This window comes from Nerophis ophidion, linkage group LG07 (genome assembly GCF_033978795.1).
Source record: "Nerophis ophidion isolate RoL-2023_Sa linkage group LG07, RoL_Noph_v1.0, whole genome shotgun sequence".
Taxonomy (NCBI): Eukaryota; Metazoa; Chordata; class Actinopteri; order Syngnathiformes; family Syngnathidae; genus Nerophis; species Nerophis ophidion.
The window spans coordinates 30,628,643-30,652,313 of NC_084617.1; the positions used below are offsets into that span (position 1 = coordinate 30,628,643).

General features: G+C 34.4%; 1 protein-coding gene across 2 annotated transcripts in view; it reads left to right on the top strand.

The window, feature by feature from the left end:
- The first annotated feature begins 8,483 nt into the window (after positions 1 to 8,483).
- igf2bp1 (insulin-like growth factor 2 mRNA binding protein 1) overlaps positions 8,484 to 23,671 on the top strand; it is an 83,040-nt gene continuing 67,852 nt past the window's right edge. For both annotated transcript variants that reach the window (XM_061905931.1, XM_061905932.1), the window contains exons 1-2: positions 8,484 to 8,890; positions 19,209 to 19,269. In XM_061905931.1, the coding sequence (XP_061761915.1) occupies positions 8,716 to 8,890; positions 19,209 to 19,269 (236 nt within the window). In that variant the 5' untranslated portion in view covers positions 8,484 to 8,715. The remainder of the gene's footprint in view (positions 8,891 to 19,208; positions 19,270 to 23,671) is intronic.

Consider the following 23,671-nt stretch of genomic DNA (forward strand, 5'->3'; position numbering starts at 1 on the left):
ATGTTCTTGTAGGTAAGGAGTTGAATGTTGAAGATGTTCGAGGTGAGGAGTTGAATGTAGAAGATGTTCTTGTAGGTAAGGAGTTGAATGTTGAAGATGTTGGAGGTGAGGAGTTGAATGTAGAATATGTTATTGGAGGTGAGGTGAATATGTTATTGGAGGTAAGGAGTTGAATGTTAAAGATGTTCTTGGAGGTGAGGAGTTGAATGTTGAAGATGTTCTTGGAGGTAAAGAGTTGAATGTTGAAGATGTTCTTGTAGGTAAGGAGTTGAATGTTGAAGGTAAGGAGTTGAATGTAGAAGATGTTCTTGGAGGTGAATATGTTGTTGGAGGTAAGGAGTTGAATGTGGAGGTGAGGAGTTGAATGTTGAAGATGTTCTTGGAGGGGAGGAGTTGAATGTTGAAGATGTTCTTTGAGATTAGTTAAATTTTGAAGATGTTCTTGGAGGTAAGGTGAAGATGTTCTTGGAGGTGAGGAGTTGAATGTTGAAGATGTTCTTGGAGGTAAGGATTTGAATGTTGAAGATGTTGGAGGTAAGGAGTTGAATGTAGAAGATGTTCTTGGAGGTGAGGTGAATATGTAATTGGAGGTATAAAGTTGAATGTTAAAGATGTTCTTGGAGGTGAGGAGTTGAATGTTGAAGATGTTCTTGTAGGTAAGGAGTTGAATGTTGAAGGTAAGGAATTGAATGTGGAGGTGAGGAGTTGAATGTGGAAGATGTTTTTGGAGGTAAGGAGTTGAATGTGGAGGTGAGGAGTTGAATGTGGAAGATGTTTTTGGAGGTGAGGAGTTGAATGTTGAAGATGTTTTTGGAGGTAAGGAGTTGAATGTTGAAGTTGTTCTCGGAGGTAAGAAGTGGAATGTTGAAGTTGTTATTTGAGATTAGTTGGATTTTGAAGATGTTCTTTGAGATAAGTAGTTTAATGTTGAAGATGTTCTTGGAGGTAAGGAATTGAATGGTGAAGATGTTCTTGGAGTTCCAACAACTGTTGTAGATGTTCTTGGAGGTAAGGAGTTTAATGTTGAATATGTTCTTGGAGGTAAGGAGTTTAATGTTGAAGATGTTCTTGGAGGTAAAGAGTTGAGTGTTGAAGATGTTCTTGGATGTAAGGAATTGAATGGTGAAGATGTTCTTGGTGTTCCAACGACTGTTGTAGATGTTCTTGGAGGTAAGGTGAAGATGTTCTTGGAGGTGAGGAGTTGAATCCACTGAGTTCTTGACACACTTTTAAGCAAGAAGAAGATCCTGCAGTGTTTCCTTTTTCCAAAATCTGAGAATTCAGCTCATTTGTTTTTCACATTTGAAATCCTGAAATGACTTATCACTTTTGACAGAAAGTAAGAACTCAGGTCACTTCCGGTTTGTTATGCCAACTTCCGTTTTGGGACTGAAACTCACAGCATTTTCTACTAAATCATTTTAAGATTTGTTTCTTTTTCTTTTCATTTTTCATCCTGCATAATTCCACCTTTGCGGCATTTTCCTCTTCAAAGTCTTTTAGTTTTGGATCGTTTGAACTTGGTCAATATTTCACATCCAACTCAAAGGCCGACAACCAAAAGTTCGTCATCGATTGTTGTTTTCACAAATCAAATCACCTTTAAGGCGCACAGCTTCGAATTAATTCGTACTTGATCCAATTAATCGATGCTCATGGAAGTGAATTAATTTGTACTTGATCCGATTCATCGCCGTCATTCCTTCCTTCCAATACTTTGCCAGTAAAAATTATTTTCATTTCGATAGCATCGGAGTTGGCCTTTCGGGCCTCTTGCTGGAAATCTGCTTCTGAAGTGTCGCGATGGGGACGATTCGTCTTTGTGCGCGTCAATAATCACCTTTGTTCGTCCGTGTAGGACTTTGCTGAATAATTAGCGACAATTAGTACGACTTTTACGTCGCGTCGTTCGGACTGATTTCAAACGATGACTACAATTTTGCTCGGATTAAAAAAAATAGTGGCGAAAGTGCTGATGAATATTGAAGTGCAAAAAGTACCCGACAGATTGTGTTTTCACAACAAACACGCAACTTCTTGTACATTACACATGCAAACTATGTTCCAACGCCGTAAATTAATCGCAAACGAAACGTTTTGGCGGAGAGTTTTTATTTTTTGAAGAATTCTGCGTCTCATTTTGGTCGGAAAGAAAAAGCAAAAAAGTGCGTCCTTCGCAACTTTAGTAGTTTCACAACATGGTCGCTGGGTGGCAGTGCAGGCAGCGGGACGTTAGCGCGTGCAAACTCCTGCATTTTTTCTATTCGAAATTACATAAATGTGTAACAAAGCATCTTTGCTTCATTTCAAAGTATATTAGTCAGGTTTTTGAATAACAGAAAAAAATAATCAACACTAAGCACACATTTTACATTTTAGTGTTTTATAAAGGCCTTTGTGTAGGTTGTTATATTTCCATTATATGTATATATTTGTAATAATTACAATAGAACTTTTGAATAAATGTATTTTAAATAAAAACAAATACAATACAATTGTATACGTATAATTTAATACAAATGATGTCATGATAAATGTGCAGCGCTCTAAAAAAAATTTCAAAATGTTCTCATGCAAATCAACACAATCTACATTTAGGAACACAAAAGTAGCATTTTCAAAATTGGCATTGATTGAAAGAAATAATTTTAGCAACAAAAATGTTGTGTGTATTTGTTCACTCTATTGATTAAGGGGTGTCTGGCGTACCGCAACAACAGATGAATGGAGCATATATATCGATTTATGGGTCCATATTTATAAAAAGTATTGAGGTGTGTTGGGTGAGCAGTGACGTAATCACGGCCTCCATTTTGAGAAGGTTATATCCGTGCGGGTTTGCTTGTTGCCAGGAGACTACGACGAATAATCACTGAAATGACCGAAAAATATTCTCCTGAATACCAACAAGTGGATAAAATCGTTAAGATTTTGCTCGTATTATAAAACATCGGCCGGTCAAAGTCCGTTAAATGGACGAAGTGTAGCCATTTCAATGAGCTTCTTGCGTTGTCCGTGTTGATATTGGAAATTTCGACGTTCGTGAATGCACCTCGTAGCGTGAATGTGATTGGTGGAAAACCAGGAAGTGTAGAATTGTTCAAAGACTTGAAAAGACACGAGAAAAGCTTTCGAATACTTTCGGAAATCTCCAGCGCCTAGTGCGTTTTGTCTGGACGATACATTAAATATAAACCGTGATACATCGTGTCAAAGGAATACGTAGTAAGCAATAATTCAAGCAAGATACGTCGTGTTCAGCGAAGAGGGGCCCGACTGATGACCTCATCTATCTGTTGAATGGTGGGCGGATCCATCAAGATGTCGACAGTTACGATACCAAGGGTTCTGCCAAAATCGGCCGGATACAAGCGTGATCACAAAATAAAGAAATACAAATAAAATCAGTTTTCTTCTATGCTCATTTTCACAAATATTTATATTCGTTTGTGATGTTGTAGATGTTAGTGTATGTATACATTGTTCACAAAGGCAGCCATTAAATGAATAGACAACAAAACAACAAAAACAATTTAAACAATACAACAATATACTCAAATAGTTCAAAATAACAACAAAAACAATGGCAGTTTTGGCTTCTTTTTTAATGTAATAAATGTAATGTAAACTCATTTTCATGTAATAAAATAGATAATATCTATTATTCTGTGACTATTGCTACAGTTTACTAAAATGCCGTGTTCATATCACTTTGAACAATACAACAATATACTCAAATAGTACAAAATAACAACAAAACACTTTTGACAATATAACAATATACTAAAATAGTGCAAAAATAATAACAAAACACCTTTGACAATAAAACAATATACTAAAATAGTACCAAAAAATTAAAAAAACCTTAACAAAACAACCGTTTTGTCAAATAGTTAAATAGCAGCTCAAATAGTTCAAAATAACAACAAAGACACATTTAACAATACAACAATATACCCAAATAGTTCAAAATAACAACAAAAACAATTTTAACAATACAACAAAATACTCAAAAAGTGCCAAGTAACAAGAAAAACAATGGCAGTTTTTGCTTCTTTTTTAAAAAAACTTATTTTTCCATTTAATAAAATAGAAGTATTCCATAATTGTGTGGCTATTGTTACACTACTAAAATGCTATGTTCATATCTGTATCTTAAATGAGATTGTTGAATAAAAAACAAAATGTATTATTTGCCTAAAACAATTTAACAAAATACTGAAAGAATGCAAAAATAATTAAAAAACCAAACAAATTTATTGGCTATCCATCCATCGATTTCCTACTGCTTGTCCTCTTCAGGGTCGTGCGGGGTAACAATAAAACAATATACCCAAATAGTGCAAAAATAATAACAAAAACAATTGTATTAGTTAGTAACAATACTATAACTATATCCTCAAATAGTACAAAATAACAACAAAAAACTATTGTATTTGCTTGTAACAATACAACAATATACTCAAAAATAATTAACAATACAACAATATACTCAAATAGTGAAATTTACCAAGAAAAACACTTAACAATACGACAATATACTCAAATAGTACAAAATAAAAAAACACTTAACATATCAACAATTAACTAAAATAGTGGAAAATAATAACAAAACACTTTTAACAATCCAAAAATATACTCAAATAGTATAAAATAACAACAAAACACTTTGAACAATACAACAATACACTAAAACAGTGCAAAATAATAACAAAACATTTAACAATACAACAATAAACTCAAATAGTGCAAAATAACAACAAAAACATTGTTTAACAACACAACTATATAATAAAATAGTGCAACAAAAAAAAAAACACATCACAAAACAACTATATACTCAAATAGTGAAAAAATTATAACAAAAACAAACATAAGCAACACAGAAATAATACGCAACACAGAAACAATACACAAACAACACAAAAATACTGTATTAGACACAACATATAAAATAGACAAACACAGAAAATGTACGTACACAACACACATAAAAAATACACAGTATATAAAATAGAAAAACACAACACACGTACAAAATAGACACACATAGAACATATAAAATAGACACAAGACACAAAATAGACACACAACAAACAGCACATATAAAACATACACACAGCACACATAAAGTAGACACACACATAACACATAAAATAGACACACACACAGCACATATAAATAGACACAACACATAAAATAGACACACAACACACATATAAAACACATAACACACATTAAAGAGACACACCATCCATTCATTTTCTACGGCTTATCCCTGTCAGGGTCGCTGGAGTCTATCTCGGCTGCATTCGGGCAGAAGGCAGCGTACACCCTGGACAAGTCACCCCCTCATCGCAGGGCCAACGCAAATAGACAACATTCACACTCACACAACACATATAAAAGACGCACACAACACATATAAAACAGATAACACATTTATATAAAAGACACACATACAAAACAGGTTGTGTTTTAGATCACTTAAAAAAAAAAAAATTCAACAATTGAATCAACATATCCTCTAATTATACTGTAAAGCATCCACAAAGTGCCAACAATACTCCATTTACATGTCGTGATCTAAAAATGAACCAAATATGAGTGATATTGTTATCATAAGCACTTACGCAGATGGACTATTTTAGTGGCGCATTGATAGCTGTGAGCTAATGCTAGCTTACGCTGCCATTGTTGACACACTGACTTCTGCTTGGTCTCAAACTTGCTAAAAGTAAATTCTAGATGATGATTCATGCATCTCTCATCTGCTAGTAGACAAATGTGGCCATGGACCGACAGGCTGGTCCACTTTCACATCCTCCGAGATGGCAAAATAGACACAAAATGACGCTTGTTGCGACAACTTTTTTTTTAACCATTTATGAGTCTTGTTATTGAATCTTCATCTAAATGGAAGTATGCAACATCCCAAATGAGAGTGGAAATGTTACAGTGTTTATTTTATCATGGTTAGTTTGTATGTTTAGCCCTTAGCATTGCTGCTAATGCTATAGTGTCACAATAGAGCTACATCCGCTTAGCACTCTATAACTTATTGCTCATCCTCTTTGTGTTCAGGCTCAAAAATATAAGGTGGTGGATCAAATTGTTAAATAAAACAACAAAAAAACTTTTATCGATACAATATACTCAAATAGTTCAAAATAACCACAAAACAATTTTAACAATACAACAACATACTCAAATAGTTCAAAATAACAACAAAAACACTTTTAACAATACAACAATATGCTCAACCTTTTTTCAGTGAACATTTTTTAAAATTTAAGTACCCCCTAATCAGAGCAAAGAATTTTTGGTTGAAAAAAAGAGATAAAGAAGTAAAATACAGCACTATGTCATCAGTTTCTGATTTATTAAATTGTATAACAGTGCAAAATATTGCTCATTTGTAATGGTCTTTCTTGAACTATATGGAAAAAAAACATATAAAAATAACTGAAAACTTATTGAAAAATAAACAAGTGATTCAATTATAAATAAAGATTTCTACACACAGAAGTAATCATCAACTTAAAGTGCCCTGTTTGGGGATTGTAATAGAGATCCATCTGGATTCATCAACTTCATTCTAAACATTTCTTCACAAAAAAGAAATCTTTAACATCAATATTTATGGAACATGTCCACAAAAAAATATAGCTGTCAACACTGAATATTGCATTGTTGCATTTCTGTTCACAGTTTATAAACTTACATTCATATTTTGTTGAAGCATTATTCAATAAATATATTTACAAAGGATTTTTGAATTGTTGCTATTTTTAGAATATTTTTCAAAAATCTCCCGTGCCCCTTGGCATACCTTCAAGTACCCACAGGGGTACGCGTATCCCCATTTGAGAACCACTGTGCTAAACTTGTGCAAAAATAGAAACAAACACTTTTAGAATACAACAATATACTCAATCCATCCATCCATTTTCTACCGCTTGTACCTTTTGGGGTCGCGGGGGCGCTGGAGCTTATCTCAGCTGCATGCGGGTGGAAGGCGGTGTACACCCTGGACAAGTCGCTACCTCATCACACGGCCAACACAGATAGACAGACAACATTCACACCAACAAAAATACTGCAAAAAAAAAACAAAAAACACTTAACAACAATATACTCAAATAGTATAAAATAATAACAGAAACACTAGTAACAATAGAACAATATACTCAAATAGTTAAAAAATAACAATACAAACTATTTTATCAATACAATATACTCAGAGAGTTTAAACGACAAATACACTCTTAACAATACGACAATATGCTAAACTAGTGCAAAAATAATAACAAACACTTTTACAATACAACAATATACTCAAATGCTGCAAAAAAACACTTAACAATCCAACAATATATTCAAATAGTATAAAAATAATAAAGACACTTTTAACCATACAACAATATACTCAAATAGTGTAAAAATAATAACAAAGACACTTTTAACAATACAACAATATACTCAAATAGTTCAAAATAACAACAAAAACACTTTTAGCAATACAACAATATGTTAAATTTTTTTACGATACAACAATATATTCAAACCATCCATCCATTTTTACCACATTTCCCTTTTGGGGTGTAGTGGGGGGTTGCTGGAGAAGTTGCCACCTCATCACAAGGCCAACACAGATAGATAGACAACATTCACACTCATAAAAATACTACAAAAAAAACCACTTAACAATCCAACAATATACTCAAATAGTGTAAAATAATAACAAAAACTATTTCAACAATACAACTATATACTCAAATAGTTCAAAATAAAAACAAAAACTATTTTAACAATACAACAATATACACAGATAGTTCAAAATAACAACAAAAAACATTCAACAATACAAATATGCTAAACTAGTGCAAAAATAATAACAAACACTTTTACAATCCAACAATTACTCAAATACTGCAAAAAAACACTTAACAATCCAACCATATACTCGAAGAGTGTAAAATAATCCAATCCAATCCACTTTATTTATATAGCACATTTAAACAACAAAATGTTTCCAAAGTGCTGCACAACAATATTAAAAACAACATTCAAATACTATCCTGAGCTCCACTGATGACTGAATTAAAACAAAAAATAAAAATAAATACATATAAAACCAATATAAAATAAATATGATTAAAAACGATTTTAAGGGTCAAACTAATTATAATAACAAAAACACTTTTAACAATACAACATTATACTCAAATAGTTCAAAAACACAAGAAAAACACTTTTAACAATGCAACAATAAACGACAATACACAACAAATACATAGAAAAATCACGCTGGTATCGATCCGGATGCCCATAATATAACCCCCTGGTATCGATATGTGCGTGACCCGCCCACCCCTCGAATAGTACTCGTGAGGCTCCGCCTCCATCCCTGCTCCCTTGAACCACGTGGTTTCCTGCCGGCGGAAACTGAATTGGTGTGTGGCTGGGGGGCGTGGTCAACATCGGCTGGTAGTGGGCGGGGCTACCGGGGAGAAGATCTCCACGGTTCAAAAGAAAAAGACAACATCTCGGAGTTGTTCCCATTCCGCCATAGTCGTCCATTACTCACGTCTCCTTCTTCTTCGGCATCGCCTCGCTCGTTCGCTCCGCTCCCCGTTTCATGTCGACTTTGTGCGTCTAACACTTTTGACGAGCACAACTTTTTCCTTTCCGTGTCATCTGCGAGAGACCGCCATGCACAAACTGTACATCGGGAACCTGGTGGACGGCGTGACCGCCGAGGACCTCGGGAGGACCTTCGACGAGCACAAGATCCCTTATGCGGGACATTTCCTGGTGAAAAGCGGCTACGCGTTCGTGGATTGTCCGGACGACCATTGGGCCATGAAGGCGATAGAAACCTTTTCTGGTGAGTTAGCGCCACACTTTGCCGCTGTCCGTGTCCGCCATCGTGTCCGGGCGGAAGAAGAGCTCGAACGGGGTCTTTGTGGCGACATAGTCGGGAGAAACGAGAAGCCACACGCCCGTGGGGGCCATTCAACTTTGCTGAGGGGGGAGGTGCGGCTGCTGATCATCGATACCCACCTAATCATTCCACGAATCACACATTAAAAGTCGCACCTTGCTAATGTTCGCCATTCGAAGCACGTCCGTGCTGGAGCCTCCGCAAACACGTCTTGTTGGCCTTTCGTTTGCCATTAAAGACAAAAAACAACAACAACAAAAAAAAACACAACAGTCGGCTTGTTCATTGCTGATAGATGGAAAAGTCCCCGTTTTGATTGGTATCAGAAGTCAATCATAAAACGGCCATTAATTTGTAGTATTCCAAGGTCGCCATGCCAGTAGTTCCCTTTGCCAATATTCGTCACTTGTAAATAAAACTATCGTTATTCATCTTTACTATGACCGAGTTGTAGAAAAAAATACACTTCAGTCATTAATCTATAACACTGGTTCTTAACCTTGTTGGAGGTACCGAACCCCACCAGTTTCAAATGCGGATTCACCGAACCCTTCTTTAGTGAAAAATAAAACGTTTTAGTTATATGTTTTTGGTAACACTTCAGTAATGGGAACTTATTCAAAGTAAGAAAGACTTAATTTTGAATTGTTTGAACACTATAGAAACATATTCTAAGTCAGTGGTTCTCAAATGGGGGTACGCATACCCCTAGGGGTACTTGAAGTTATGCCAAAGGGTACGTGAGATTTTTGAAAAATATTCTAAAAATAGCAACAATTCAAAAATCCTTTATAGTTCTATTTATTGAATAATACTTCAACAAAATATGAATGTTAGTTCATAAACTGTGAAAATAAATACAACACTGCAATATTCAGTGTTGACGGCTAGATTTTTTTTGTTGACATGTTCCATAAATATTGATGTTAAAGATTTTTATTTTTGTGAAGAAATGTTTAGAATTAAGTTCATGAATCCAGATGGATCTCTATTACAATCCACAAATAGGGCACTTTTAGGTTGATGATTTCTTCTATGTGTAGAAATCTTTATTTATAATTGAATCACTTGTTTATTTTTCAACAAGTTTTTAGTTGTTTTATGCCTTTTTTTCCAAATAGTTCAAGAAAGACCATTACAAATGAGCAATATTTTGCACTGTTATACAATTTAATGAAGTCAGAAACTGATGACAGTGCTGTATTTTACTTTTTTATTTTTTTTTTCAACCAAAAATGCTTTGCTCTGATTAGGGGGTACTTGAATTAAAAAAATGTTCACAGGGGGTACATCACTGAAAAAAGGTTGAAAACCACTGTTCTAAGTAATAGAGACTTCATTTAGAGTTATTTGGTTAGGGTTATAATGACGAATAAGGCATTAATAAGTACTTAACAATGACTAGTTAAGAGCCAATATGTTACTAATTTGTATGTTAATAAGCAACTAATTAATGGTGAATATGTTTCCCTTACTAATGTTTTACCATGTTTTTTTACTGGTGCACAAAATGAACCGTGCATGAACATCACCTTGTTCAAACAACAAAACCAACTCAAAACAAATTACACACCTGCAAATCAGTCAGCTGTTGCCGTATTCGTAATACGCCGATAGGGAGAAGTTTGTATTTACACAATGAGTTCGGTGTGTTTTGTTTTGACCTCCGCCGAATCCCTGAGGTTTTGGTCGAACCCAGGTTAAGAACCACTGATCTATAAGTACTTCATAATGTCGCACATTTAAACACTTTATTAGGATAAAAGATATTAAAATGCAATGATTGGGTGCATTTGAAAACCGCCTAAAAGTCATCTGGTGGCCAAGAATGTGCAACAATCTTCTCAACTGAAAAGGAGAAATGTAACATGAGAGAAAACATTTGTCTGCAAGTACAACACTTAAAACCTTTAGTGTGTGGAATGAAATTGTTGCATGGATTAGTAAACAATGTGTTCATATGATCCACTTTAGGAAAGTGTTTACACAGAAGAAGGCTTATGATAAACATCTTGAATTTACTGAAACAATTACTATTCATGATGTAAATCATTAATATTATTCCTGACGTCATCATGTAAATCATTATAATTCATGATGTTGTATATTAATATTTTACATACAAAAAATACACGCGCAGAAACAATACTCACAGAACATATATATAAATGTACACAGAACACAGAAATAGTACGCAACACAAATATAATAAGTAGCACAGAAATAAAACTCAACACAGAAACAATACACACACAACACAGAATTATTAAACATAAGACATAAAATAGACACAACACAAAATAGACACGCCCAAAAGTTTGACACACAAAAAATGTACATACACAACACACAAATAGATACACGGTATATAAAATAGACAAACGCAACACACATATAAAATAGACACACACAGCACATAAAATAGTCACACACAACACATAAAATATACACACAGCACACACCGTATATAAAATAGACACACAGCACATATAAAATAGACACACAACACACATAAAATAGACACACACAGCACATAAAATAGTCACACACGACACATAAAATATACACACAGCACACACCATGTATAAAATAGACACACAGCACATATAAAATAGACACACAGCACACATAAAATAGACACACGCACACAGCACACTTAAAGTAGACACACATATATAAAACAGACACACAACACACATATAAAAGACAAACATATAAAAGACACACCATCCTTCCATTTTCTACAGCTTATCCCTATTAGGGTCACTGGAGTCTATCTCAGTTGCATTCGGGCGGTAGCCACCTACCTGGATAAGTCGCCACCTCATCGCAGGGCCAACACAGATAGTCAACATTCACACTCACACAACACATCTAAAAGACACACACAACACATATAAGACAGACAACACATTTATATAAAATACACACATACAAAACAGGTTGTGTTTTAGATCAATTTAAAATAAAAAACATTCAACAAGTGAGTCAACAGATCCTCTAATAATACTCTAAAGCAGGGCTGTCCAAACTTTTTCCACAGAGGGCCGCACATGGAAAAATTTAAGCATGCGGGGGTCATTTTGATATTTTTCATTTTCAAACCATAACAAAATATATGGATTATTTTTTAATCCTTAGGGTTCCTGGGAGCATAGAGGGTCTCAGTCACTAAAATGTTAAAAATAAGTCAAATTATTATTATTTTTTATTTAATGCTTACAGTAAATCTCTATATCAACTTGAGGTTGATATAAAGTAAAACAAATAAGGTTTCATGCCATTTCTGTCAAAGAAAACTTTGTTTTTATAGTAAAACTGAAATATGCAGTATTTAGATAGATAGATAGATAGATAGTACTATATTGATTCCTTAAGGAGAGTTCCTTTATTTAGCAATTAAACCTCTCAAAGATCAATAATGCAGGACACCATTGATTTTAATTATTTAATATTTTCGAGTAATCACAGTGAAAAGTTAAATAAAATCTTACTAATTATATATGAGATTCGAAAGGTTCCCCACTCATAAAGTGATACCTTTTTTTTTCTTTTTTTACTTTTAACTTTTAAATTTCGAGATAAACTTCCAATCTCTGTCGATTTTAAGTTTGAACTATTACTTTGTTTGTTTTATGTTCTTTTGTCAAAACGTTGGTATTTTTATATGGCAACCACACAACATATGCAATATTTTTTCCACATAAAACATTTTAAAGTGGTGTTTTTTTAAGTAATAATTCATTATAACATAGATTTTTTTGCCTTTTTTTTTTTTTTTTTTAGCAATGGAAAAAATAGAAAATAAAGACAAAAGGAACAAAAAAACTGCCTGCATGGCAGCTTTGTGTCAACATTGCCAATTTTTCTCATCATATTTCACCTCATTCCACTTTTTTTAAATGTTGTTTTTAATTTTTGCAATACTATCAATTTTGCAATTTTTGCAGAATGTGTGGCGGGCCGGTCAACGATTAGCTGCGGGCCGCAAATGGCCCCAGGGCTGCACTTTGGACACCCCGGCTCTAAAGCATCCACAAACTGCCAACAATATGACCTAAAAATTAACCAAATATGAGTGATATTGTTATTATAAGCGTTAACGCAGACAGACTATTTTAGTGGAGCATTGGTAGCTGTGAGCTAATGCTAGCTTATGCTGCCATTGTTGACACACTGACTTCCGCTTGGTCTCAAACTTGCTAAAATTAAATTCTAGATGATGATTCATGCATCTCTCATCCGCTAGTAGACCAATGTGGCCATGGACCGACATGCTGGTCCACTTTCACATCCCCCGAGATGGCAAAATAGACACAAAACGACGCTTGTTGCGACAACTTTTTTTTTTTAACCCTTTGTGAATGTTGTTATTGAATCTTCATCCAAACCGAAGTATGTGACCTCCCAAACGAGAGTGGAAATGTTACAGTGTTTGTTTTATTATGGTTAGTTTGTATGTTTAGCACCGAGCCTTGCTGCTAAGGCCATAGTATCACAATAAAGCTACATCCGTTTAGCACTCTAACTTATTGCTCATCCTGTTTGTGTTCAGGCTCAAAAATATAAGGTAGTGGATCATGATTGTTCCCAAAGTAATTGTAAAGTCTGCTTGATTAGCTATGTTGTTGGTTGGGAAGGGATCTGTGGTTCCTCCTCAACGTCACGTGACTGGCTTGCTCATGATCTCTCAAAATGGCTCAGGAATCTCTGTGAAATAGATGCTATTTTCATCAAACCCATTTATTCCCAAACTTTAGAAGTCTTTTGGTGTCCTAAATCAGATTTATATGATAATAGTTTCATTATAGAAGCAGCTAATTTTTACACTCTACTGCTACTTGAAATCCCACACAATAACCAGACTCACACTGCAACACTACAATTCCATTTTATTTCAAATACAACCCATATGTGAATGTTTATTTTTCATATGCAGTTATAACATAATCACAGTTATTGTGACCCAAATTTTTTATTTATAAATGTTTTATTATACCGGTAATTATTTTTATGATAAAATTTTCTTTTTTAAACCAAAATAATTAGTTATTATTACTGTTGTTGAATGTGCTGAAAAAGTACCCATAAACACTCAACAAATAGCTTTATTTAAAACATCAAATAGACACTAAAATATACTGACTGTCAGAAGTTTTATAATAAATATTGTTTATCATTACTTCCCTATATCCCGTGCAACTGCAGTTTAAAGGGTCGGGTGGCATTCATCTTCAAAAAGTGACAAACATGATTCTTCACAAAACGTGTGTAGAAATACGTTTTTGGGCTAAAAACAGTTGAAGAGAAAAAATGGAAATTAATATTCCACCAAACCCGACTCTGACTGCTCGCCCACACGTGGAAGTAAATGTCCCACAAATGAGTCCAAGAGGTCCTCATCTTCATCTCCCACACACAGTTATTCCGTTAAATGTGATCCTAAAATCCTGGAAATTATACATACGTTGTAAAATGAGTTATTTACGCAGAAATATTCTGTAAATGTTTAAATACATTACATACCTTTAGTTATTTCCAAACGGTGTCTGTAGCACGGCAGTAAAACGGCCGATCAAACATAATGTCAGTCATCGTCATGGACCCACTAGATAAGCAAGCTAGCTCTCCAATCAGCGAAATTGATTCAATAACTCCACGGTGACGTTTTGGTGAATTTACTGATGAGTTTGTGAGACTGAAACAATATAAAATAATGCCGTTGTAAGTCAGTACTACTAACAGACACTTGTGAACCAATTAGCATATTAGCTAATGATAGCGACCATAGCATGTACAAATATGCATGAAAACACTCCTACAGACATTACACATGGGATAATTTAGTAAGTAAGAATTGTTTTAGTTAAGTTGTAAAACTTACAAACGTTCCTTGGAGTGATGAATGAAGAATCCATACAAGTAGTAACGCTATGTATGGCCAGAAGACAGAACGGCACTTCTACTTGCGGTTGAAAGCTCTACACCGCTCACTGCATTGAGCTAACTCGTCCAAAAGATGGCGCCATATTACGAACAATAACACACCTTTTCAGTGTCTTGTTTTTTTCCTTTAGCTATTTGCATTATGGCCGTCAGCAAAGAAAAATACATAAATTAGCACCGCCGTTTTATGAGCCGCGTGGTTCAAAATGTAGAGGAAAAGCAACATTTTATAGTCTGGAATTCACAGTAGATTAATTGGGAAAAAAAATCAGTTTGTATTCTGTTGCCTTGATTAATGGATTAATGAGTCTAACTAACTAACTAATCAAATGTGATAAATGTATGGAACTTTAAATATGCTGACATAGTTTCTGCACGGAATCTACTCGAGATCGCAGACAGAGATTAAAAAAAAATATGTATATTTTTTACTGTTAAAAGTGCAATTTCAATATTGTCGGTGTGAGCTTATTTGGCGTAAAAATAAATAAAACAATTTCTTTCCAATAATTTTCACCAAAAGTCACATCGAGGCTATTAGGTGTAAAATAATACAAACCACAAAACCAGTGAAGTTGGCACATTGTGTAAATGGTAAATAAAAACAGAATACAATGATTTGCAAATCTTTTTCAACTTATATTCAATTGAATAGACTGCAAAATGGTTATTTGTTTTTGCAAATATTAGCTCATTTGGAATTTGATGGCTGCAAGATATAAAAAAAAAAATCAGGCACAAGTGGCAAAAAAGAGTGAGAAAGTTGAGGAATGCTCGTCAAAAACTTATTTGGAACATCCCACAGGTGAACGGGCTAATTGGGAACAGGAGGGTGCCATGATTGGGTATAAAAGAAGCTTCCATGAAATGTTCAGTCATTAACAAACAAGGTTGGGGCAATGGTCACCACTTTGTGAACAAATGCGTGAGCAAATGGTCAAACCGTTTGGGGACAGCATTTCTCAACGAGCTATTGGAAGGAATTCAGGGATTTCACCATCTACGGTCCGTAATATCAAAAGGTTCAGAGAATCTGGAGAAATCACTGCACAAAAGCGATGATATTATGGACCTTCAATCCCTCAAGCAGTACTACATCAAAAAGCGACATCAGTGTGTAAAGGATATCTCCACATGGGCTCAGGAACACTTCAGAAAACCACTATCATTAACCGCAGTTGGTCGCTACTTCTCTAAGTGCAAGTTAAAACTCTACTAGGCAAGGCGAAAGCCTTTTATCAACAACACCCAGAAACCCTGCCGGCTTCGTTGGGCCCGAGCTCATCTAAGATGGACTGATGCAAGGTGGAAAAGTGTTCTGTGGTCTGAGAAGTCCACATTTCAAATTGTTTTTGGAAACTGTCGACGTCGTGTCCTCCGGGACAAAGAGGAAAAGAACCATCCGGACTGTTACAGGCGCAAAGTTGAAAAGCCAGCATCTGTGATGGTATCGGGGTGTATTAGTGCCCAAGGCATGTGTAACTTACACATCTGTGAAGGCACCATTACTGCTAAAAGGCACATACAGGTTTTGGAGCAACATATGTTGCCATCCAAGCTACGTTATCATGGGCGCCCCTGCTTAGTTCAGCAAGACAATGCCAAGCCAGGTGTTACAACAGCGTGGCTTCATTGTAAAAGAGTTTGGGTACTAGACCGGCCTGCTTGTAGTCCAGACCTGACTCCCATTGAAAATATGTGGCGCATTATGAAGCCTAAAATACCACAACGGAGACCCCAGACTGTTGAACGACTTAAGCTGTACATCAAGCAAGAATGGGAAAGAATTCCACCTGAAAAGGTTCAAAATGTGTCTCCTCAGTTCCCAAACGTTTACTGAGTGTTGTTAAAAGGAAAGGCCATGTAACACAGTGGTAAAAAGGCCCCTCTGAAAACTTTCTTGCAATGTATTGCTGCCATTAAATTCCAAGGTAATGATTATTTGCAAAAATAATAAGTGTGAACACGAAATATCTTGTCTTCTCAGTCTATTCAACTGAATATAAGTTAAAAAAGGTATTTGCAAATCATTGTATTCTGTTTTTATTTACCATTTGCACAATGTGCCAACTTCACTGGTTTTGGGTTTTGTAATAAAATAATTTCTCTACAAATGATCACCCAAAAGAAAGCAATAATTTGACATCTTTATGAATAAAAATTAATTTGTTCAACATTTTCTTGTTTATTTTTTTCCGGCCTTGAAAGTCTTCCTTTCTAAAGTTTCGCTGTGAACTTAGGGCTGGACTGGCCAGAGTGGAAGAAGTTTGGACACCCTTGGCTTAAAGCAGTGCTTCTCAATTATTCTCTGTAACATCCCCTCTGTCACTCTCTGCTGTGACTATAAATAATAGGGGTGTGGGAAAAAAATCAATTCGAATTTGAATCGCGATTCTCACCTTGTGCGATTCAGAATCGATTCTCATATTTAAAAAATCGATTTTTTATTTTTATTTTTCTTATCAATCCAACAAAACAATACACAGCAATACCATAACAATGCAATCCAATTCCAAAACCAAACCTGACCCAGCAACACTCAGAACTGCAATAAAATGAGCAACTTAGAGGAGACACAAACACGACACAGAACAAACCAAAAGTAGTGAAACAAAAATGAATATTGTCAACAACAGCATCAATATTAGTTATAATTTCAGCATAGCAGTGATTAAAAATCCCTCATTGACATTATCATTAGACATTTATAAAAATAATAAAAAAGAACAATAGTGTCACAGTGGCTTACACTTGGATCGCATCTCATAAGCTTGACAACACACTGTCCAATGTTTTCACAAAGATAAAATAAGTCATATTTTTGGTCCTTTTAATAGTGAAATCATATTTACATTATTGCAATCAGTTGATAAAACATTGTCCTTCCATCCATTTTCTACCGTTTATTCCCTTTGTGGTCGCGGGGGGCGTTGGTGCCTATCTCAGCTACAATCGGGCGGAAGACGGTGTACACCCTGGACAAGTCGCCACCTCAATTATAAAAGCTTTTTTAAAAAAATCTACTTTGCTTGCATGTCAGCAGACTGGGGTAGATCCTGCTGAAATCCTATGCATGGAATGAATACGGAATCGTTATGAATCGGAAAAATATCGTTTTTGAATCGAGAATCGTGTTGCATCGGAAAAATCGATTTACAATCGAATCGCGACCCCAAGAATCGATATTGAATCGAATCGTGGGACACCCAAAGATTCGCAGCCCTAATAAATAACATAATTTTCTATAAAATTGTAATTTGTACACCTCTGCATTACATAGTCCTTTTTAACATTAAACGCAAAAGAAAGAAATATAGATCAACTTACAACAACGATTCATCAACATTGTTTTTAGTCTATAATGAAAAGGAAAGATTGAAAATGCATCAATTTGCCTGGAATTGACAAAAAAAAAAGTAAATCATTATTTAATCAAATGTATTGTTGTACTAGCATTATCCTAAAAATGTATGAACTTATTTAAAATGTTTATATATGACATTCACTGTAATTATTGTTTATTTCTTTAAAAAAAAAAATCTCAATTATTTTCTCTTACGCCCGTCCCCCCCACTTTCCACTGCAAATATAAATAGCAGAATTTGTCTATAAAATATAAGTACACCTCTGCATAACATTGTATCCTTATTAACATTAAAGACAACACAAAAGAAAGAAATAAAGATTCAATTTCAACAATGAATACATTTAATACATTGTTTTTTAGTCTGTAACAGAAAAGATTGAAAATGCATTAATTTGCCTGCAATTTACTAAAATATGTAAATCATTATTTAATCAAATGTATTTTTGTACTACCATTACCCCAAAAAATGGCGATACGTATTTAAAATGTTATTTATTTTTATATATGACATTCACTGTAATTGTTTATTTTTTTTTTTAAAAAAGGCAATTGTTAACAATTATTTTCTGTTACGCCCCCTATGAGGAACAAAACATTTCGCCCCACTTTCCACATTGCATAACATTGTATACTTATTAACATTTATAAAAATCATAATTTGTCTAAAAAAATGTCATAGGTACATCTCTGCATAACATTGTATACTTAACATTTATACATAGCAGAATTTGTTTTTAAAAATTATTAGTACACCCCTGCATAACATTTTATACATATAACAATTTTATAGACAAGCTATGATATTTATAAATGTTAATAAGTACACCTTTAAATATAATTGTATCCAAAATGGCCTCTTTTTTGACTTCGGTCTTATTTCTGCACATGCTTACAGCTGCCAGAACTACAACATCTGCATTTTGTACAAACATGGTTTCTGTTTTTTAGGTAAAGTGGAAGTTCACGGGAAGTGTATCGAGGTGGAACACTCGGTCCCCAAGAAGCAAAGGTAAGTCTGCCACCCATCCCCCGTCTCTTCATGACATGCGAGGGGAAATTATTTATTCATTACGTGTGACCAGTCTTCTGAGAATGACTTTTAAAAAGTAACTAACTGTAGTTACTTGTTACTGTACCAACAACGGGATTGAATTACTAAAGGAATTACTCCTAAATAAAAGTAATTAATTTGTTACTTATAAAAAAGTCAAATATCTGGCATTTGCAGTTAATAGATTCATTCAGAGCACAGTGTGTCTGTACTTTTTAAAGGCAGGGCCTGTTGCCAAGTGACGTGTGACGTCATCAAGGGTTTAAATAGAGCTGTGTTAGTTAACTTTAGCCAGTCCTTCTCAAATAGAGTGGCGGGCGCGAAATATTTTCTTCCTCCAATGGGGGGCGCAACACAAAATATTTGCGAGGCACTGGCTTTAGCCGTTAGCTTCGGCAGCGTGTCTGCTCTGACGCCAGCTCTTTTGGATATTTTCACCTGATTGTGTTACCTGTGGTTAATAAAGAGATTGAATGTACTTCCATGGCTGTCAATCTTCTTGTCAACAAACGGGGTATTGTTTGGATGGCAGGTTTGTCACTTCAATCATTGATTGTGGTTCAATATTCTTTTCACCGGATTGTGTTACTTCTGCTTGATAAAGAGATCGAATGTGCTTCCATGGCTGTCACATCTTCTTGTCAACAAATGGGGTATTGTTTGGATGGCAAGTTTCTTCACTTCAATCATTGATTTGTTGTTCATTATTATTTTCACCGTATTGTGTTACCTCTGGTTAATAAAGGAATTGAATGTGCTTCCATGGCTGTCATATATCTTCTTGTCAACAAACGGGGTATTTGGATTGCAAGAAGTTTAGGAAGTCACTAGGGCTGGGCGATATATTGAATATACTCGATATATTGCAGGTTTATCTCTGTGCGATACAGACAATGACTATATCGTGATATTCGAGTATACGTCCTTACGCAGTTGCTTTTAGCTGCGGGCATTACACTGCAGGCGTTTCTCACTCTTTCTTGTCTCTGCTTCTCACAGAGACATGAAACAAGCGCGCCTTCTTACATACGTCACATGCTGACGCACGTGCAACAGCATACGCTCTCATAGAGCAGACAGGTAGCAGCATGGGTAACGTTAGCAGTGGTGCTAACGGAGCGGTGCGAGTGGTAATACTAGAGAGAGAAGGTGCGAATCAGGTAACAAATAAAGGAATAATGGGTCCATCGTCTGGCGGTGGTTTGGCTTCAAGTGGGAAGATGTTTTACAAGTATGCGACAAAAGCGTTGCTACAAAAAGTAGCACCACTGCTAATTTGTAGCACCATTTGAAAAGTCACCCGCTAGAGAATGAAGAGTGCTTGAAACTCAGCATGTCAACATCTCCGGCCGGTGCAACACCAACAAAATGCCCAAACCACCATTTCCACATCATCACCATATGAAAAAAAAAAAGTCAACAACGGGACACAACGTCCGCAGTAACCTACCACATAGCCAAGGACATTACCTATTTGATTTCCTGTTATGCAGCTAATTTTTTAGTTTGACAGTTATTGAAATATATTGTGACATCATGCACAAAAGTGCACTTTATATATTTTTAACTATTGTAGTTGCGTTCTGTACAAAAAGTGCACTTTAATTTAGTGTTGTTTTGATATGTCATCTTAGTAACATCATGCACAAAAGTGCACTAATAGCTTGTTTTGAAATGTCTGAAAATCTTGCACTTTCTGTTTTGGAATTTACATGAATGTTTGTGCGACTGCTTAGTAACTGTTTAATAAATACAGTTTTGGTAAAATGACTTAGTTGTGATTTCCTTCTCTGCATGAAAGTTTAAAATTAGCATATATTAATTCAGTATGAACAAGAATGTTTTGATGTTGACACATAGAATCATCATACTGCTGTTATTATATGCATCAAGTGTTGATTCAAGGCTAAGTCAAAATATCGAGATAAATATCGAAATATGTATCGTGTATTGTGACATGGCCTAAAAATAGACATAATAATAAAAGGCCATATCGACCAGCCCTAGAAGTCACCATGGTTCCACCATCATAAGAAAAACAGTAATATTATAAAAATGGATAGATAGTGATAGTCCAACTCATATTGATTGATTTACATAATAAATACTGACTGGTATACACACATAATAGATACTGACTGGTATACACACATACTACATACTGAGTAGTATACACACATAATACATACTCACTGGTATACACTCGTAATGCATATTGACTGGTATACAGACACAATACATACATACTGGTATACACACACAATACATACTCACCGGTATACACACATAATAAAGACCGACCGGTATACACACATAATAAAGACTAACCGGTATACACACATAATAAAGACCGACCGGTATACACATATAATAAAGACTGGCCGGTATACACACATAATAAAGACTGACTGGTATACACACATAATACATACTGAGTGGAGATTATATCAGTAGAAAAACTGCATTTAGTTAAGATAATAAGTCATATTTTGGAACATGGCATCAATTATTTGGATGTGTTTTAACTATCAAATGAACCGAAAATATGACTTATTTTATACTTGTGATAATATCGAACACCATGTGTCGTCAAGCTTATAAGATGCACTATTGTTAATTTTTTGAATGTTTTTTTTTTAATATAAATGGCTGTGATGATAATGTAAATGAGGGATTTTTAATCACTGTTATGTTGGAATTCTTATTAATATTGATACTGTTGTTGATATTATTAATTTTTGTTTGGCTACTTTGGATTGTTTTGTGTCATGTTTGTGTGTTCTCTCAATTACTCTGTTTGTATTGATTTGGACCAGAATGGTATTATTATTGTTTATTATTTTGTTGGACTGATTAATAAAAAAAAAAAAAAAAGATAAATACTACACAAAAAAGTTATACATCATCATTTGGCCTTCCTTTTTTTTGTCTAAACAGCCTCAAGTCGTCTCCAAACTGGTCAAACTCAGAACAGCAGTATACACCCCCCTCACAATAACAGTGCTGTGTGCAACATCTGGTCTGACTGTGCTACCAAAATAAAGGTTTCTAAAAGCACAATTTAATTAAATCACTCATTGATACATTTGCAAAATTATTATGCTTTGACTTGAAATATTAGTCCAATGTTGTATTGCAACAATAAATGTGAGAATTTGTGCATTTAATTAACAAACAAAAAGCACACTTAAAATAAGTGAAACAAGTAATTTAAAAAAAAACTAAATTTTATAATTGTTTTGTTATTTTAATTAATTATTATTACTATTATTCGGCTTATATGTTACCAAATTAATTAAATAGTTTTTAAAGTTGAGTTTTTGTGGTGAAAAGATTGCCACAATGGTCCAGCCAAGCTTTTGGTGTTCTTCAGCAAAGCAATTAGCATTTGAGGGCCTTAAAACTAAATAAGGATTGTGGTTATTAATGCGTGCAAATAATTAAATGAATTTTGGTTATTGATGCATACAAGGAATTGAATGAATTGTGGTTATTAATGTGTGCAATGAATTGAATTAATTGTGGTTATTAATGTGTACAAACCTTTGTGATTATTAATGAGTAGCAAGAATTGAAGGAATTGTGGTTATTAATGCGTGCAAAGAATTGAATGAATTGTGGTTATTAATGCATACAAAGAATTGTGGTTATGTGCAAATAATTGAATGAATTGTGGTTATTAATGCATACAAAAAATAGGAGTTATTAATGAGTACAAAAAAATTCATGAATTGTGATTATTAATGCGGGCAAATAATTGAATGAATTGTGGTTATTAATGCGTACAAATAATTGAATGAATTGTGGTTACTAATGCGTACAAAGAATGTAATGAATTGTGGTTATTAATGCGTACAAATAATTGAATGAATTGTGGTTACTACTTCGTACAAATAATTTAATGAATTGTGGTTATTAATGCGTACAAAGAATTGAATGAATTGTGGTTATTAATGTGTACAAATAATTGAATAAATTGTGGTTATTAATGTGTACCAAAAAGGGACAAGCGGTTGAAAAAAGATGGATGGAGAAAGAATTGTGGTTATTAATGTGTGTAAATAATTTAATAAATTGTGGTTAATAATGCGTGCAAAGAATTGAATGAATTGTGGTTATTAATTTGTGCAAAGAGTTGAATGAATTGTTGTTATTAATGTGTACACAACTTTGTGGTTATTAATGAGTAGGACGAATTGAAGGAATTGTGGTTATTAATGCATGCAAAGAATTTAATGAATTGTGGTTATTAATGCATACAAAGAATTGTGGTTATTAATATGTGCAAGTAATTTGAATGAATTGTGGTTATTAATGAGTACAAAAAAATGAATGAATTGTGGTTATTAATGCGTGCAAA